Consider the following 20,488-nt stretch of genomic DNA (forward strand, 5'->3'; position numbering starts at 1 on the left):
TTGAATAAAGAATATCCTGCTTTGGGGTGCCTGTTCATTCAAGCCCCAAAGAGGCTTTTTTTTTTTTTTTTTTTTTTAAAAAAAAAACAACCCTTTGGGCCCTTTTTACTTCCTCTAAGGAGCACTTGAAACCCAGCGCTAAGTAAGCATCTAAACAAGGAGAAAGGCTGCATTTCCACTGCAGTTCATTCAGCTTTATTGAAAACACTTTAAATGCCTTTTTTTAAAAAAAACAAAACATTAACAATGATACAGAGAGAGTGAGACACTACTAACAGCACAATATATTGAACTGGAGCTAACAGCAGACACTCGTGACCCCATCAGCACTGCTCACTTTTTATTGCAACCAGGAAACCAGGACAGCTGTGCACTGCAAAGAAAGGCATGCCAGGAAAGTTCCAGCATCCTAACATGCATCCAACATGTAACACAAGGGCAACTGTCAGTAGAAAACAGCACTCAATGTTAAGTGTTTTCCCCTCAGTGCAGCAAAAAATATTTAAGGAGTCATTTTCAGTACTATTAAAAGCTTCCTTGGGTTGTTTAAATGTAAAAAGCTTTAAGAAATCAATGTGATAAAAGTAGTATTTGCTTTCACTGCATTTTTTTTTGTTACAAGAATTATTTTGTAAAATAAAGACTAAAAGGCATGCAATCTTAGCTGCAATTAAGACTGATTATCTAGTGAAAGTGATAAGGTATTCTGGGTAAGCTTGAATGTCATTAAATATTACAAACATGGTTGGTTGGTTCACATTATCAGTTGAACTATCAAACAGATCTATAGAGTTATTGGGATTTTTTGGTGACGGCGTAATAGCTCCACGTGTCCCCAGAGAATACTCTCCAACAAGGACTCGGGCGAGGTACATGTACTTCTTCCCCCCTGCATCTGGTTTAGAGTAGGTGTCATTTGAAGAATATTTGGCATTTACAGCAAAGTAAGTTCCATTTCCATAGATCACACCTGTGGTCAGAAAAAACAAACAAACAAACAACAACAACAACAACAACAACAAAAAACAACCACCACCACCAGACATTTGTGAGTTATAAGCAACAACCATTTACTTGTCACAGGATTCACAGGCTTTTAAACCAGCAATTTTGCCTTTTTTTTTTTTCAATAACTAAGTTTAGCAGAACAAATCATTTTGCATGCAAGCTAAAAATACACAGGCCGCATGGCAATTGCTCCTAGTCACATTCAGCAAAACAAGGTGCTCTGAAATTCACCTTACCATTTGCTCCAGCATAGCTCCGGTTAAATCCATGGTTGTTAATTAAGGTTACTGAGTCTATACTTGTTCCATGAAACAGTTGCCTCTCATTATTTCTGTTACCATTTTTCTTATCCATTTCAAGCTTTTTTATTTGGTAGGCCTTCCAAAAATATGGGTTCTGTATCCTTTCAATCTACAAAATTTGGAAGTAGGCCACATTATTGACTGATGGTTTTAATAAGAGAGAGCTTAAAAAACAAAAACAAACAAAAAACACTGCCCAGATGCTCTTCCTAGCTATAATGACTGCATACAAGATTTAGAAAGTCAATGAAATCACTCAGTACTTTTGCATGACAGAAGGAAAAAAACTAAAATCTTAAATGTTAAATAACACCATTGCTATCTGCTTTACTTAGGCCTTAGTTTTTTGGTGAACATCCTACATAAACTCTCATGTAGGACTTGCCTATTGGGCAGCTGATGCCTACTACAGATGAGACAGGTCTGCAGTCTGCTGTCATGTCAAAAGTAACTACTGCTTAAAACCACTAGATAACTAGAAACTAGATAACTTCAGAACCAGATCCATATTTTCAAGACAGCTCCACTCAGAGTATTAATATTAATTCTTTGGGTGATTAATATGCTAGCAAGGAGTCTGGCGTACGTTTGCAACACAGATACAAGAACAGAAAGAACATTTACATAGACAATTAGAAAAGATAAAAGATAGCCTTCACTGGCAAGTTGTTTTTCATTCATTTCTGGATATGAAATCCCCTCCAATTACTGAATTTTAATTTCTGAATAAGCAGAAAATGAGAATTCATAGTAGATGCAGGAAAAGAAACACTGTGACAGGCAGTTCCATTAAAATTGCCCTACTTAGCACTCTTAGCTTCGTAAAACTTGGTCCCAGAAGCAGATTCTTAAGAGCTGGGTGAGGGGCTGACTTTACTACAGGTTGAAAAGGCAATAACCTCACATATAGTAACACCTGTAGGGCTATTAAAGATTCTTCTTCTTTAGATCGTTATTAAAAGGAGATCCCTATGATCCAAATAAAAATTGTGCAAGAGTGCAGATCAAAACTGTGGCCATTTCTTTTTCCATAAGGACTCATTCATCTTCAGAAATCTCATCTGACTTAGTCATTCTTCATTAGTCATTATCAATGTACATATGCTCATGTTACAATGTTTTTACCTTTTCGATTTTGAATGACGAACAGGTCTGCTGGAACCTTGCCTGCACATCCTTGTATTCTTTCATTTCTGGTTTTAGCTCCACTATTTTGACTTGCTCTGTTTGCATGTCATCCCATGTTGCAGGGAGCAATATTGACTCTTGATCTGTAAGGGAAACCGCATCGATTATTTACCAAAATCCTCTGCTTAAAGTGATACTTGCCCTGCCGTTTGAAGGTCTGTACACCTATTTATTGTCAAGCTTATCACTTGTGTCTGATGGTCTTTGGCAGCCAAGAACATTCCATGGATCTTTTACTAGAAGACTGGGGTACCTAACTTGCAGCTTTCCACTGCATTGGCAATTAATAGGTGTGAAGTGGTAATACCCAGGAAAATTTGTTTTTCACAGTACCAAGGCAGATTCTAACATCTTTTAACAGTAACTTTCTCCTCAGATTGGGTTTTCAAAGACATGGGACAATTACAGAAATACTGAGATGTAGAAGGATTTGAGAAAGAGACCATCATATGTTTTTTGTCATCTTCTGTCCACAGTAAGGAGAGAGATGCGTACTGTTAATTCTCCCAAATAGAAGGACATGGAATAAAGTATCCAAATAAAGGAGACTAACTTAACTCCTCTGTTTCAAAAAATATACTCTCATACAGAAAAGCAGAAGTCTTCTGTTTTCTCATTTCATGAAAGAGGAGTATCTAGCTGTTATGTCAAACACATTGACTGGTGCACATGCTAAAGATATCTGGCATGTTCAGTTCCCTCACTTAGGCAGATGAAACCTTTTTGATAAATGACAGCTTTTGACAAGAGAAAAAAAACGTGGAAAGCATAAGCAAGGCACATTACTAATGGGCTAGGAGTTGCACACTTCCTTAGATGTGTTAACTTCAAGTGTTATTGAAGAAAAAACGTTCCCACTTAGATATAAAATGATCTCCACAAAACTAAGCCACAGTGTGACATGGAACAGTAATACTTATACATACAAGACCTTCCTCTACAAGAAAAAGGTAGTTGCTTAAACTGTAAAGGACTGTAAAGAAGTAGATTGATGAAAGAGGCTACATCTCAAAACCCAAATGAGCTGCCTTGAAGCTGAAATGACAGCCCTTACAAATACAACATATAATTATTGCTGGTAAGTCTGTTCAAAACTTCACAAGACATTATCTACCTATTTCTTATTGCAATTTCAAGTAATTTCATAATTCTCCCCTGTCTTTGTTTCTTACTGTAGTTCCTTTGTACGTTCTCTGGAAATAGACCTGTACAAAGTTCCTCACAATACTTGGCATATTTGCACTATTTCTTACTTACTCCAGTCACAATGCAACCTATTTTTACCTGGCGATGTCTACCTATCAAGATGCTTTTACCTACCTTTAGATTTATCAACACGTGTGATGGCTGTCTTTCTTCCTTGATCATCTATAGCATGCTTGGCTTCTATGTCCACTCTGTAATTCTTATTATTAATGGAGACCGAAATATATTTCTGCTTTCCTAAGAAAGCATTTTCTAAACGCAAATTTGTCAGATTGTCCAAGGACACAAAAGAATCATTTTCCCAGTATTTCCACTCAACTGCACTTTTTAGGAATTCTGCCTTGATTTTTTCATCTTTAGCAGCTTCAACCCTGTGAATCATATTTAGAATTTTTGAATAAGCAATCCATACATCTTTGGCAACACCTGAAATTTTAATAAAGTTATTTTCCAAATGAAGAATAATATTTAATTGCTTCTGTATGTCATACAGTTCTTCATTTTCCCTTTCACCAAAACTCTGGATAGAGTCATTTGTGATTACTTCCTCATGCTGGTCCTTTGAAATTGCTTTTTTAATCCAGGTTTCAGCTTCTTCCACCTGTTTTTGGTTTTTACCACAAATCTGAACAACAGCCACTTCAATTTTCCTTTCCAAAACTGCTTTGCTTTTTTTCTTTGAGGTACATTTCTCTGAGCTCCAGCGTGCTATATAGAAATACAAAAGCTAGAATTAGTATCACCTGATAATGGTTAATATTGAATATCTAATATTAATCTTAATAATATTAACCTGTATTTAGAAACAGTATCTTACAGAATATCCTGGAAATAACTGAGAATATCCTGGAAATAACTGAGAATATCCTGGAAATAACTGATTTGAATGGAGTTTCTTTACCAGAACTTTCTATTTTGAGCATGCTTGTATGGAACACACTTAGCAGATGTGGCTGAAAGATGACAACTTTCACTGTTTTCACAGACTGAACAGAATTATTTCTTGCAAAGGCAGTTATTGCATCCATCATTTCATCAGCTGCTGTGGTCGGATCACGGCCTGCTTCACCTGAAAGAAATTATAAACATTTTGCATTTTTAAAGAGTTAACACCTTCTACAATGGGCTAAAACATCAATACAAGAACAGCTTTGATCCTGTCCACAACCACTTTAATCATGAATCAGTCACAAATAACCTTACACTGGCTAGTTAGGAAAGGGTTCCAACTAGCAGGGAAAGAGGCTCAAGACCAGCTTTATGGCAGGAAAGAAAAAGTTTACTCTGATAACTCGATCAAGTGCCAGGTTAACAAGTAGAAGGCTTGGTTGCCCAATAGGCCAGAGGACTTGCACTCAAAACCTTAGTAGCCAACCTTTTGCTTCAGAAGCAAGTCTAGTTTTATTCATGCAAGAGATCCCTGCACACATTCGGGATTACTTAGCTAGGGATTTTTACTGAACTATGAGAAAATAACAAGTGAACAAAACCATACAATCTGGCCATTTTGACAGGTTCACATTCCATCCATATCAACTTTATTGTGCTCCTTCTAAAAAGATTTGCATCATCTACTGATCTGAGCAACAGAGAGGCAGCTCCCTGGAAATTCTCCAATGAGCTGTTGAGACCAACACTTACGGTTCTCTACGAGGCACAGACATACGGATCCCTGATATTAGAGAAAACAACTCTGAAGTGCTTCATTTACTCCCTACGCTGGCTGACAGCATGGAGTAAAGTTTTTCAAGTCTTCTATAAGATTCTAACTTTTGGAGAGACTACATTTTTTACATAACTTTTCACCAAAGAGCAAACTTTACCAGATAAATCAAACTGTTTGCTTGAGCCCTGATTTTACCAGACTCACATGCAGTGAAACCTATTCAAAAATAGACACAAACCTGTTCCAATTGCTGGGAAGATGACAGAGGCATATTGCCGTAATTCACACTCCTGAAGCACTTTGGAGACGGGTACCTTGATATCATCATGGGCAACAAAATGAATTATTCTTTTGCATGGCAGACATCCTGCTTGAGTGGTTATAAAGTCATTATTAGGCTGCAAAGCTGAAAAAAAACATAGGAGGAAGCATACAATCAACAATTATCCACAGTGCAAACTTGTGCTAATCCTTGGTGAGGTAAGAGAATAATGACAACAATGCCCCAGGACAAGCTATGAGGCTCTTTCCATATGAAAGCTTCTCCAATTTTACTTTCTTAGCCCCGGGATTCAATTTATGCTTGCTATTTATTTGCCTTCACTCCTAAGTTTTCTAGGTCTGCAGAGTAAAATCTCACAGATCAATGTTGCAGTCAGTATTCACACAAACGAACATGCCATATAACCCCATACTGACTAGTCTGAATTGTCCTCTTGGCCTGGCACAATTCAGGTCAACCTTTCACACCTCTTTCACGTTACTTTTTTTTTTTTTTTCCCCCCCCTTTGGTTGATATTCTGATCTGACCTCCATACTAGCCTCTTTCCATCTTCCCGTGATTTTGTAGGCTTTTAAGTCACATTATTTTTCCATTTTGAATCACCATTCATTGCATTTGCTGGTCATTAACTGAATTTGGTCTACAAATAAATGCCTCTTCTGGGCAACCAACTACTCTAGTTTTCCTCTTGATCATGCAAAGAAAGTGGTAAAGTGTCACTGGTTAGGCCAAGAGGAAATATTATTAAATATAACAAGAAAACAAGTTCCAGATAGACAGTTGCTTTAAATGAGGTATGCTATTCTATCAACATTTCTGCCAACACCATTCCCTGCTCATAGCTCTGTTTGAGACAGACTTGTTTTGTTTTTAGCATCAAAAGTTTTAATGGAATAAACAATGAGTAGATCAAGCTTTTTGTTTACAGGCTGTCTCTTCTTGATTTTTTTTTCTTTTCCTTCCTTCCCCCATTACAGGTTTTACAAATATGTTAACCAGTTAAAGAATTAGCTGATATAGCACAGTGCATAAAACAGCTGGATGTACAGTAGGCACTTAGGGGACCCAACAGCTATATGAACACTTTTAGGGAGGAGATCAGAAATGCTGCACCATACCTAATTTGGCACACTCATCTTGAACAGCTTGTCCAGCGCCTTCCAGAATCGCTTTAGAAACACCTGAGCAAGAAGAGACATATGACTTCACTGTTACTCATGTTAATGCTATTAAAGCCCCATCTAAGACACAACATGGTACCACATATCACCTACACGTCTCTAATTTCTGACAACAGCACGTTATAACTGAAAAACATTGTTGCCTAAGAGTTCATGTTACATTTTTTCAACTCAGATTGATGTCTGAGGTACCTAACAAGTTTCGCTGAGATCCTCACTGAGGTTTGTCTTTTTCTTTAGCCTGAAAAAAAGATGCTCTATAAAAAGATTCTATTAAAACAACATCAACAAAAAATACTTTTGCTTTCCCAGGGGAATCTTAAACATGACATCCTACAACACAGACTAAATAGTTTGAGATTTCAGAATACACTGAAGATTTTTTTCATTTTCTTACACTGGAAGAGAAGGCAAGAGACAGTCTCAGATGTTTCCTAGGGCTTTCATACATTAAGAAATAAAATATGAGCTACATTATAAAACAAAATGTTTTAGAACACTAAAAAATGATCCATTTTCTCCTTATCCAGCCCTTCCAACCACATGTTCTGTTTTCATCTATAATATCAACTAAAGTACCTTTTCTGAGGTTAAAGGTTTTATTTGTTATGTTTACAATGACATCTGATTTTTCCTTGGTAATATCTCCGATTGCCACCTGGAATACGATGGAGCCAATCGTCATTTCATGCATATCCTGTGCCGGAGTTGAAACAGGGCCAAAGAATGCTGCAGGAAAGAGACACATAGAGGAGTAAGAGAGCACAGAACTTCCTTGGGCTGAAGGACCGGTTCATGAGTATGATGTCTATGGAGATGACAGTCTGGCCCTAGGCTCAGCCATTCTCATCCCCATGAAGACAAAATCTGATCATCATTTCATTTCATTAGAGTCTCTGATCAGCCTTCACCGATTCCCATCACTGCTCCCCACAATGAGATGGCAGGGAAACCGTATTTTGCTGCACACCTGGTATAGAGATGCTTTTGTGCAACATCTTATCCTATAAGACTTGGCTAAACTTAGAGGTAGGAGAGAGGCAAACTTGCCAAGTCTCTCTCTCTTGCTCCCCTGTCTCTCTGTAGTTCTTAAATAGATTCTCTACTACATGAAAGGAACTTCTCGCCTGTATGTTTTCACCATATAACTGATTTTCTACACTCTGTAGTTCTTTTAGACTAAATAATAACCAGAGATAATAACAATACTAAAACCAAAGCTGAAATAAACAGGCAAAAAGACTTGAGGGTATTCCAAAGAGGGACCCCTGAAGACACATAAAAGCGTATTTTCATCTGCATTCCCAGGAGACAAGAAATCGAACCATTTAGGATGCGATCAAGTATTACAGCGATAACAGGATCATCACTGCACACTCAACCAAAAAGCCCCAAAACTGCACTTGTACCTTCAACCACACTATAGCTTCTAGGAGCTATAGCTCTGGAAGTGCTTTAACCAGAAGATGAATCCCATACTGACTGAATTCTTGGTGCAGGCCTTCATCCCTGCACCAGCATTTCAAATATTACACACTTTTCCTGCAACTACTACTCACTTCTGTCTTTGTGACAAACACTTCAACTCCATCATTAACAGTTCTTACTTGGACTTCAGGCAGGACATGCTCAACAAATGCTTATCTAAACACCTACAATGAACACATTTCCTGTAGCACTTATAGATAGATTTGAAATATATAAATAGAATACTTTTTAAAAACAAGCTTACTTGTGCTTTGGCTAGCCTCATCTGGGGCAGTCTCATGCACTTCATCTATAGTATTTTCACATCTCTGCTGCAGTTCATCTGAAAATGCCTGGAAAGGGAAACTACAGTCATTTCCTATAGAAAAGTCTTTACTCGATCATTGGAAAAATAAAGTTAGGAAGTATTTACAAGAAACATAATGCAAATGACTTAATAACCATCTGCCACAGTGTTGATAGGAAGTCTTGACACACTAGTTCTCAGAAATTGATAAAACTGGAAAATAAGTCAAAGCCCTAATTACCATTCCAGAGGGATGCATGAACTGAGAGCACCTTTACTTTTAGGGGCTAATTCACACTAACTCAAGTCTACATTTGTTAGCTGCAACTCTGTGCTGTAGCTCCAGCTCTATCACAACAGCAAGCGAGTTTGGCCTTTCAAAAAGTATTAGCTATTACATAAAACAGCAGAACATATCAGATGTTGAAACATTTACTGGGTATTTCAGTGGGGCTGCTTTCTTTTAAGAGATTCCACTGTGAAATAAGAAACTTGAGTGTGGATGTAGAAAAGCTGGGTCACTGACAGTGAGAAAAGTGGGATGCAGAATCATGTAGAATCCATTTCTGGACACTTCAATTCTTGAGACATTTACTAGCACAAGAATCCAAAGAACCTGCCAAATGTGCTCCTTTTTCCAAGAATGAAGGCAGCTATGCAAGAGTTGTAGTAAATTTATCTGTAGGCAAGGACTGTGCAATAGTCATACAAGCGCATGAAATGAAAATACAATTACTCTGCTATTTGTATAATTCCCAGGGAATAAAACAGAACAGGAAGGAAGACAGCTACTCAAGATAGGCAGAACCCAGAGGAGAATTTTCACTATAGACAACAGAGACTGTCTTTAGTAGGAGAATGAACACACTATGGATTCTTTTGAGGTCATCAGATAGCTAAGGACCATTTGATGGACCCAAGCAGGAAAAACTCACCTGCAAATTAGATGTATCTTTTGGATATAGTAAGAAGTGAACTTCTTCAAGCGAATTTACTCTCTTTTTATGGCTGAATTCAAACACTTTGTCAAACAGCAATTTGGCAACAACGGGCTTCGGAAATCCTAAATTCCCTGTCCCAATTGCTGGGAAAGTAATTGACTTTAAAGACAACTCCTCGGCAATCGTCAGGCATTCTGTGATGATATTTCCAAGGACCTGAAAAGCATAGTTATTACCAAAGTATCTTCTTTTTTTTCTTTTGGTTAGTATGTGAAATTCAGCATTTTTAATACCAAAAGATAGCTAAAAGAAAAGTATGATGGTTACATACATCACCAAGTATATATCAGTCAACATGGGAGCAGTCACACATAAAAGAAAAGCCCAAACTCATCTCCTGTGAAGTCATTTCAAAGGAGAAGTTGCATTAAACTCACTGCAAGATGCAACCAAATTAGAGTTTAAAACTCCTTTTACCTTGTTTTCAGATGAACGTCCTTGTGACCACCTAGGCAAAATGACATGAAGCACATAATGGCAACCTAGACCATATCCTTCTGTTTTCAACACGGATCCTTCACTGGGTGTATTTTCTAAGCCTTCTTTCTTTAAGGCTGTCTGAAGCATTGGCCCAGCCTTGCTTAGCAAGGTTTTGGAGAGCGGCCCTTTATTAAGCTCTAGATCTTGAGCAACACTGTTGACAATAATGTCTGTCTGAAAAGCAGAGGAGAAAAACAGCCAAAAGCTCCAGTCAGTACAAATTTGAGGCTTAAAAGCTATCCAAATGCAGCCTGTCTGCTAACTTACAACATGAATTTTGGAGATAAGCTTGAAAACCAAGTTCTGTGTCTAAATTGTAGGGTACGGCGGTCGGAAGATCTCGTGCTATGCGGAAAGAATAGGGGAGATGGGCACGTGCAGGGGAGATGGGCACGTGCAGGGGAGATGGGCACGTGCCCGTATAAGGCAATGTTAACGCTATTGGCTACGGGGTGCGCTTCCGCACACAGGCACCCTATATAAGTTCGGATGTACCTGCAATAAACGCCATTTGCTGCATCCACCATATTGGTGTCTGTGCTCATTTGGCCCGGGTTCCCGGGTGGTGGCGCCCGTGCTCGCACGAGGTAACGACGAGGCAATTGAAGCCGAAAGGCAGCACTAAATCTACCAGCTCCCAGCAAAACAGAGGTGACAGGGCAAAACTTCTGCTCAACTCTTTGCCCAGTTTGCCCTGCAGTCTCAACAAAAGCAAGCAAGAACTTCGGTATGCAATTGGACAAGAAAAAAAAAGATAGAAAAATAAATTTAAAAGTTGTAGAAGAACAGAATTGGAGGAAGAAGAAAGGGGAAAGAGAAGTGAGAAAAGTAGCAATTTAGAAAAGAGAAAAACACGAAGGGCTAAGAATATTGAAGCAAGCAATCTTCACCTCTTGAGGAAACACCTCTCTGTATCGTATTTTTTAATGTATTCGTTCTGCCTCAGCCAGTTGGAGAAGCTCTCTCTCTATATAAGCTGTGGGATATGACCCTTCCTGAAGGCATCAGCTGGCCATTGTGTAAGGATTCTGAGAGGAGTTGCTTCCAGTAGCAGCGATCCCAGCTAAGTCACTTTCAGGCCAGCTAACAGGAATTTAATGCTGAAGGCAGCTGGAAATTGGTAAAGTTGGTGCCAGCAGGGTATGAGACAGCAACTGTACACTGCTTTCCAATGATCAACAGTAATGCTAGGAACAGCATTTCCCCAGTAAAACATTGGGGCAAAAGGAGGATCCCCATTTGCGCAGGATCACTCAGAAGAATAAGATCAACTGATGCATCAAAGTCAATGCCTTGATGTTTGAGAGCATCAAAAGCCATCTGCGAGGAAACAAGCATTCACCTCAAAAGCTAGGACAAGTCTACAGGCGTCCCCTGCCCATCAGGGCACAAGGTTACCTGGAATGCCGATCAAAGTCCAGGGAGAACCACTCTGACTCCAGGCAAAGGGCTCAGCAGCACCAGCACGTAATCAGATGGGTGGCTGTGCTGCCCTAGGCTCCCTGGGGAGCTGGAAGTGGCATCACTTCCACCTGGAAGGCCACTCACATGAGCTGGCACTCGGTACCCTCTTTTGCTTTGGTGCACATACCATCTCTTTCTAACCACAATCCTATGGTCAGGGTTTCAGGAAGGTCACTACCACATGTGAGTGGTTCCTGCCCAGCAATCTACAGAGCAAGGTTTGTAGCCCGGAACGACTTCTCTTGAAAAATCAGTTGTTTCTGCAAACTGGCACACCAGGCACCGGGATCCATTTGTCCCTCCATAGGTAGCTATGTAGCACTGCCTTGTGTCATCTACAATGTAATAATTGTTTTTGAACAGCAACTGTTATCAGCCATGACTGCCAATTCCAGTAACATAGCATATTGCATTGCTTACTACAGATGATGATCTAAGTTCCTTTTTCACATCGTCCATACTGTAAAAATGAGTTTTATGTCAAACTAGACAAACAGTTGATAATTTAAAACACTTACTGTAGCATCTGCAATGCTTCCTTTTTTCAGCAGAATGTCAAGGCCTTCTTCCGTTGTCACCATCATGAGGCTGTCGCTGTTTCGAGAACTTTGGCTTTTCCTAGGCTTCTTGGTCTGACTGACAGAACCCTGGGGATGTAAATTACCTGGAAACACTTCTTTTAGTGCCTCGCTGAAAGCCTCAATATTTTTCTCTTCAACATCCACAAGATGAACTTCCCTCAAGCTATTGCTCCCCACGGATTCTTCCAAAGTTTCCTTGATGGATGATACAACTGAATATGTATACAATTGCACTGGAAAGCCAAAAATCCCAGCACTTATAGAAGGGAGAGCTATGGAGCGCTGATTATAGGTTTCAGCCAACTGTAGGCAATTCTTCACTGTCTTTCTTAACAACACCACACATTTTTGTGCTTCCTCTTTCCTCCAGCTTGGCCAAACAGCATGAATCACATGTTTGCAGGGGAGCTTCCCAGCTCCTGTGATAACAGCACATCCAGGCTGCAAACAGCCCTGCTTTGTCAGCTTGTCACACTCTTCCTGGAGTTCTGGACCAGCCACTTGTAAAAATGCCTCTGTGTGTTTTAAATTTTCATTTGATACATTTACAACCACGTCAGCATGATGAGTGCACAAGTCAGCTTTATGAACTTCTATCAGAACGTCACCTACAGTCACCTGCCTGTAGGACTTGCTTTCCCTGCCCTGCTCTTGCTGTTCTGGCTGCTCTTCCAGCCTGACTATACAGTTGAAGTCATTTTTTGCAGTGGCAGCATAAAAGTGTTCTCTTTCTTTCAAATATGACTTGGCTCCTGGTTCACTAATTAATACACGCTTATAATGCAACCTACAAAGAATCTGTTCTACTAAAGCGACTCCTTTCAGCACTTCACTTCTCGGCCCCCTCAAGGAAATAATGCTCTCCTGCCCTTCTGTGCCAAAGCTGACTTCCACACCGGTACTTTGCAACTCAGTCTGTACCTTGGCCTTCTTTTTCTTGAAGAACATCATGACTGCCATGGGCTTTCCTCTGATGATATGTTGCACTTGAGTATTTTTATTTATAAATTCATAGAGTTCCTCATAAGCTTTTTCCACCGCTTGAGAGCGACCAGCAACAATGACCTGCCTCCCTATGTGAGTGATTGTTACGGCTGCATTAGAACAATTCTGGGTGGTGAGAAACCTCCATTCTTCTTTCTGGAGGACAGACTCATCCTCCAGATCAATGCTTCTGTGGGTCAATTCCCTCTTTATTTCACCTTCTGCTTGTAGGAGCATTTCAGAAGTACTCCCAGTCAACCTAATAGTTTCCTTTTCAAGCTCATAGAAGGCAATGATTTGTTTTGACATAAACAAGCTCTGTGACAGAGTTACATTATCCACATGCTCTAAAAACTGCAAAATATGAGGGTGAACATTAATTGATTCCCTTGTCATTTTCTGCATATTATCTAGGATTTCTCCTTTGACTTTATAAGCCTCCTCAGACACTCCACAGAGGATGATTATGTTTTGCAAGTGATCATAAGTCATCTGCAGAGTTGGGCATTCCTTGTGAATTTTTTCTTCAAGTCCAGTAACCTGTAAAATTGCATACTCCCCTGGACACGCATTCACGATTGCTTCAATTGTTTTCTTTTCTCTTTCAATTTGCTTGGTGGCATTTTCTATCAGCAACTTCACCTCTTGTTCAATATTTTTCAGACACTCTTTGTCACCTACTAGAACAATTAACTCATTGTGAACAAATGGGATTATCAAGACTCCATCTCGGGTAATGCTATTGCTAACAGCATCCCACACCTCTGCACTTATTTGAAATGTAATTGATGTGTACTTTGATATACTACGTGAAAAGGCTATGGAAACACTGTTATTCCATGTCTTGATCAATCGAGCCATTAATCTCTTCTGCTTGGACAGATCAGCTGCAAGATGCAAAGTAACTTTTGGGTCTGCACAGCTGGGTTCAGGCCATGTTAGCTTACAGTTACACTTTGCCATATCACAATTGATTGTCTCCATTAGATTGTTATTTTTTTGTAAGAACTGCCAGATATAGGGATCCAGAGGCATTGTAACAGGATCTGGTTTCTTTATATGTGGCCCTCCCTTTCCATAGAGAGCTGTTCCCAGTGACTTATAGTAAGGATAGACAAAGATTGGTACTCTGTTGAGTGAGTGCTGCTTTGCCAAGATAGTGAGCACATCTAAAACACACAAAAAAGATACAGACAAACCATCAGTCACAGCACTTAAACCCAAGGAACTTTTGCTTTTCTTTTTCTTTAATTATTTACCATGTATTTTTAATATATGAAAGATTTTACAGCATTTTTCTCCTTCTTGCCTCTGCCCCCACTTCTGTTACTATTGAGTTATGCTCTCTTAAGTATAGTGTACGTTTGGGCTACAAATCATCACTACCAAGTCACACCTCTTCCAGCTTCGCCCTTCCTTGTCCTTCATCTTCCATGAAGGCTCATTTTTCTGGCACCCGTAGGACATGCTACAGCACATGCTATCTGGCAAACACGTTGCGCAAGAAATTCTCTCAAATAAGCCTGACAGCACAAACTGCCTTGAGGCAGCTGATAAAATAAATGGCCTCCTGCACCATGTGGGGCTGTGCTCACCTCTGCTGAGCTCAAACTGTAACCTGAAGTCTGTAGGGAGCAAGGCCAGGGTGAACTAATAAACTGTGCCTAAAAAGAAAGAAAACCATCTTGCCTAGCTGATCCAAAACTTTAGCTTGCACTCCAATTAGCAGAGATCTACTGACAAAGCACCCAATATGTTTTATGAGGGCAAAGTACTTTTTTCTTTAAAAAAAAAAAAAAAATGGACAAATCATTTTTAAGTCAAGGAATCTTGAAAAAATAAGGGTTCTATTTTCTGTATTACCTTTATGATCACTGAATGTAACGATAGCTGCACCTTCATCAGGCAACTGCTGAACATCCACCACTTGTGCACTTCCATTCTTCTGGTTTTCAAAGTAAACAGTTATATAGTCATTGGGGGTGTTAGGTGGTATATTTTCAGCAATAAGGCTTTTTGTCACCTCAAGACATCGTGCAGTAATACTTTGTTGTTTTGCTCTGCGATTTTGATTGAATTTTTTAACAAATTCATCTGTGGCTAAAAGGAGAAGGGATAAAAACAAACAAAAAAGCACAATATCAAGCAGATCACTTTTCTGCTAGGATGTTAGCAGACTATCACTGTATGCACAGATCAAAGCACTGAGTTATGAGGCTTCTGTTAACTTGGTGCTACCCAAGTTAAGTTCGTGCTACTTTAAAAAAAAAAAAAAACCTCAAGACAATTAATTGCACTGGAGTAATCTGTTTAAATTTGTATTCTTTCAGTTGCATTGTAACTATACTCTATTTTGGCTACTTTTTGATTCCATTATCATCATGCTACAAGAAAGTTAAGTCACTTTTACGTCTATTTGATAAACGCTTAATGAACCTTTTGAAAGGTGTACCCATTTCCTCAAGGCTAAGCTAGAAATTTGGGACTGAACCAGTGTAAGAGGTCAGCAACTCAGTCTCCTTCTTACCGGTATTTCCAGGAAAAGTAACCACAGCAGAATTTATTTCAGGTATCATTTCCACACTGAAGTCACTGTTTTCTTCTGATAAGCCACTGACGTTCTCTACCAGCATAATTAACATGTAATCTCCTATTGTCTCCTGCACATTTTCGAGTGCAACTAAGGCAGGAGGCACAGATTCTTGAGAGTTCTTCGCTTGGCACAGCTCCTGGATAGTCTCCACCTGCCAAGGCTTCACCAATAGCTCAGTTTTCTTCACCGAGTGATGGTTTCTTTGCAAAACTTCCTTGGCGTCTTGTTTCATAGAGGAAAAAAGTAAAATAAACACATACACACAAAAGATGGCATTTCCATTCTCTCCACCCAGAAGAGATAATACACCAAATTACACTTTACTTGAAAATTTAATCAAACATCTATTTCTTATGTGGTATGACAAAATGAAGCAAAATGATAGCAGGAGTTAGGATCAGGGTAAATTTTACTCTATGGCTTAGATGACTCAGTCTCCCTAAAAAAAATGGGAGTAAATGTAACCACCTTTCCATTGTGAAATAGTCTTCAAATGCAAAAAGCTGTTCTCCAAATCACTATAATCTAATAAATGGCAAATAAAGAAAGGGTTTTCCAGCCTGCTTGTCCTATGCATTTAACAGATAGGACTTTCTCCTCTATAACCACACAGTTTCCTCATATTGAGTAGGTCCCTTACATAGTAAGTAGTAAACAGTATTTTGGCAGATAAAACATATAAATGGAAGATGTTTTAAACTTATTTTCTCCAAGAAGGTGAGACAGTGCTCTTTCAGCCTGCTACTGATCTTATAGCATGCATTGACAAATATGTTTTTCTAAAAGGGTCCTGCTGGTCTGTGGCTTATACCAATATGGTTTCCTAATGTATGTGCACACAGGAGCTGTCAGTACTTACGGGAGTGCCTGGTAATTCCTATCAAGTACCTAAAGTTATTCCTTGGCTACCTGCCTCTTACTCATAATTGTATTCATACCAAAAAGGTACTAAAGTCACTTGGAACCTCACAAAAGATCAAGGCAAACTCAAAACAGCATTTTCTTTAAAATAGCTTTCGGTTCCTATCAATCCATGGCATTTACTTTCTCTTTTCCTTTCAGTCTCCAAAACACCCTGGCATCTAAGATTAATATGAAAGAAAATATAATAGGAGAGCATTTACCCACAATCTGCAGCTATGTGGTATCCTATCTCCTAAACTAGCATGAAGCTTTGTTATTCTGCAGCCACCAGTTCTCCTGCATTATTTTGTGTGGGCCTTGAATCAGACATCCAGGATCAGTCTGGAGAACCACCTCTTTCCTAATGGGTCATTAGAAGCACTGGTAGAAACACACCTCTGCACTGAGCAAGTCTGTTCCTTTTACACACAAGCTTTCTCTCTCTGGGAGTGCACCATTTCCACACTAGCAAAGACCACAGAAGATCCACAACTAGCAAAGCTTTTTTCTAAAAGGGTGCTTTAGTAATATAAACAAAACATAAAATAAGATCATACCTTCTCCATTCTGAAAGGTAATGATTATTTGCTGATCTTTTCTGATGCACGACTTGATGGGCCCCCCACCAGACTTCTTCTTATTTTCAAAATACATTTCTACAATCTCATCTTCTATTTCCTCCCCAGAGGCCGTGGTTACTACTATGGCAGATACCCCAGAAACTGCTGTTTCTGCTCTCAAGTTCCCAGACGATTCTGAAATTGAAGATTACACTCTCATGCCTCAGACAAAACAAGATTATTATCTTTCAAGCTTTCAAACCACGTTCTCTGTACAAATACAAGACCAGGGAAAAGAAAAGATACACAACAATTCAGTTGTGTTTCATGGTGTTTTTTAAATTCCAGACAAGCTGATCATATCACCAGTGGAAAATCAACAGGAGATGAGCAAGGGCTTCTGTGTATCCTCAGGTAGCGATAGCAAAAGGAAGGGCTATGAAAGCTTCTTCAAAAACCTCACACAGAGGAGAACCATCGTTCTTCTCCCTGTGCCCTTCCCCATTTATGTTTTCTGCTGCTTCTATGAACTACCATGGGTCCACAGATGAAGCTGTAAGCACTCTTAGGTGAACCTGGGCTAGAGATAACTAGTGACACTCTACACCAGATCACCTAGGTGGGATGAGAATCCTTATGCCCTCCTCATAGCTGGGGCTGGTGACAGCCTCAGTAGGTCGGGGTAGGGACAGCCTAGGTTCAGCCACCCACTACATGCACTTTCTAAGAACTGGCCTTTCTGAGATAATCAATGAAGCAGGAAGTTTCATCCTAGAGAGATTCATATACAGGAAACGTGATACTTGGCCTCAAATAATGATTTCTACAATATTTTAGACAAACACCACAAGCCATTCAGGTGTCCCTAAAACTACAGCGGTCAATGAAAAAACAATGAAGTGAGAATATATATGTATTTATTTTGAAGGAGGTGTACTCACCCCTTTGTCTCTGCCCAGTGCCACCCAAGGCCTCCTTGTCCTCACAGGTGGGAAGAGACACCTGAGGTTCTTTAACAACAAATTACAAAGCTATCTCAATTACCGGGCATTCTGAGAAACAAATGGTTACAGTTTTTAGATCCAGAGCTAGCATAGCCTGAATTTAGTTGATACTGCCAGAATCACCAACATGAGTTTATCTTTAGTTCAAGCTACACGTTGAATGCTGCTTCAGAAACATTCTTTAAGCTCAAACGCTGAAGAGGAAGTGCTCGAGGAGAGAAGAAACAGAAAGGCCGAAGCCAGCCCGAAGCACAAGCGCTTGACAAGACGCCGCGTCCCGGCTGGAAGAGCCGCGCAGTAACGCTGGGGCGCGAGTCACACGCCTCCTACCTGCCGCCTGGCCCGCGCTCGCCGCTCCGGTGCCCTGAAAGCGCAAGGACGGGAGAAGCGTTAGTGGCGCCCCCCTCGGCCGCCACCTCCCTCCCCGCCACCGCCGCGCGTCTCACCTGCGCGGCGTCCCCGCCCGCGGGCGGCTCCATGACGAGCAGCGCCAGGCGTTCCCTCGGCCCCCAGTCGAGCTCGTGCGTGTCCCGGTCGAGCACGCGCTGCCTCACTGCGAACAGCGCAGGCAGCGGCTGAGGCGGGGAAGCGCCCCCGGGCCGCCCCCGCGGGGCAACGGCCGCGCGAGCCTCCCCTCGGCAAGTAACGGTCACTCGCTTCCCGCCCCCGGCCAGTAACGGTCACTTGCGCCCCCTGCAACGGCCGCTCGCGCGCCTGCCCCTCACAGGCAACGGTCACTCGCGCTCCCGCGCCGGCGCTCACCGTCACGGCGGGCGAAGCAGACGAGGAGGCTCCCGGGCGCCGGCCCCGCTCGCAACTCGCACTCGCCGCCGCCCGAGCGCTTCTGGCTCTGGAAGTAGCAGAGCAGCTTCCTGCGCAGCGGGCCCGGCGGCTCGGCCGAGCCCCAGGCGCCGCGCACCAGCAGCGGGAAGGAGCCCGGGGGCGGCTGCCCCTCTCCCTGCTCGGCCATGGCCGCTCCGCCGCGACTCGCTCGCCTCTTTCGCTTTCATTTCCCCGGCGAGAGGAAAGCGGCAGCGCCGGGCTCCGCCCCGCTGGGGGATGGGGACGGGCGGGACACGCTGCCCTTTTCCCCCCTGAGCTGGGGCTGAGGGTACGAGACCCCCCCGCCGCAGCGGGGGCCATGCGAGGGGTCTCGGAGGAGGCTGAAACGGACCGAGTCTCTAACGGGGATTGGGGTAGCGCCGAGATTCACAAAACGTGCTGCAAGAAACAGTTACCTACTTTTTCATCATTTGTGTGCAATAAATACTACTAAAAACAGGCAAGACTGCAAGGGAAGAGTATTTTCCTCCTGACCAGTATCTAACCCAGCTGAGAAACCTGGCGTGTTTCTGGAAGTTCTGGGGGTTCCCGGAAAAGAAACTGCTGTGGTGGATGTGTGGCTCTGATTTTGGTTTCTGTTCTTGCTATCTATTTTAGGGACTACCCTCACCAGAAACTTGATGCTTAAAACAGTGAGATGAGAACTGTGAATAATCTTCACTGCAAGGTTACTACGGAAACGTTGGTTAATAACCATATGGCATTAAGTAAAATGAACATGGGTGGCTGTACTGTGTTGACGCACATCCCCAGGAATTCCTGTGTTTGAATGGGTCCACAGGAATTCCTTTCTTTCCTAGCTCATGATAAATCCAATTACTCAACTGTTGTTTTCTCAGCAGTTAGTCTGGGTACATGCTTTCCTCCGTCACTGTCCCCAGGCAAAACTGACCTTGACTGCAAAATTGTTTATCCTGAACTGTGCAACTGTGATGATAAGATAAAAGGTCGGTGTAGCTCTGGCTGCAGGATAAAGCTTTGGGAACATGAAGTAACAGCAGCTAGGGTCCCTCAAGGCTATGCTGCTTCTCAGCCTTAAAACCTTACCCCAGATAAAAGGGAAGCAGGTGAATTTTCACTTAGGGATCTGATGTGGGTTGGGAGGGAAAGCAAAAAGACACACTTGAAGAAGCTGGGGAGAATTTAAGCTTCACAGCTGGATCAGTATACAGAAGCAACTTGGTAAGCATAGGAACAACTGGTAGCTTGTATCTTACTGCACAGCAAATGGAAGAAACCTGGAAGAGTGGGAAAGTGTAAAACTAAATTGAAGAAAAACACAGGGTGTGTGTGGGGGGGAACCCTGCCAATTCAAATGGAAACCGAGAAATACCCACTATAAAGAAGTCTGAAAATCAAGGAGATGCAGTAGTATTGCCTGCTAACAGTGGGGGAATCTAAGAGTCATTGAGTCCAAATCACTTTGCAGAAGTGGCTTGGAAGCTCTTAAAATATAGAACTATCTAC

General features: G+C 41.3%; 2 protein-coding genes across 2 annotated transcripts in view; one reads left to right on the plus strand and one right to left on the minus strand.

The window, feature by feature from the left end:
* The window catches only part of LOC104580026 (glycerol-3-phosphate dehydrogenase 1-like protein), a 320,964-nt gene that overhangs the window by 49,462 nt on the left and 251,014 nt on the right, over window positions 1-20,488 (plus strand). The window lies entirely within an intron of this gene.
* PARP14 (poly(ADP-ribose) polymerase family member 14) lies at window positions 566-19,148 on the minus strand. Its single transcript, XM_088519421.1, has 19 exons — window positions 18,941-19,148; window positions 18,625-18,731; window positions 18,509-18,542; window positions 18,116-18,184; window positions 17,172-17,369; window positions 15,646-15,933; window positions 14,982-15,218; window positions 12,072-14,287; window positions 10,027-10,263; window positions 9,544-9,765; window positions 8,567-8,654; window positions 7,414-7,563; window positions 6,772-6,834; window positions 5,609-5,776; window positions 4,498-4,773; window positions 3,819-4,412; window positions 2,436-2,581; window positions 1,245-1,419; window positions 566-970 (listed from the first exon to the last, which is right to left on the minus strand). Exons 1-19 carry the CDS (start codon window positions 19,146-19,148, stop codon window positions 681-683), a joined length of 5,766 nt encoding a protein of 1,921 aa, XP_088375547.1. The 3' UTR covers window positions 566-680.

The sequence above is a fragment of the Tinamus guttatus genome, unplaced genomic scaffold, assembly GCF_059628265.1.
Source record: "Tinamus guttatus ecotype Peru unplaced genomic scaffold, ASM5962826v1 Tinamus_guttatus_pri_ptg000060l, whole genome shotgun sequence".
NCBI lineage: Eukaryota > Metazoa > Chordata > Aves > Tinamiformes > Tinamidae > Tinamus > Tinamus guttatus.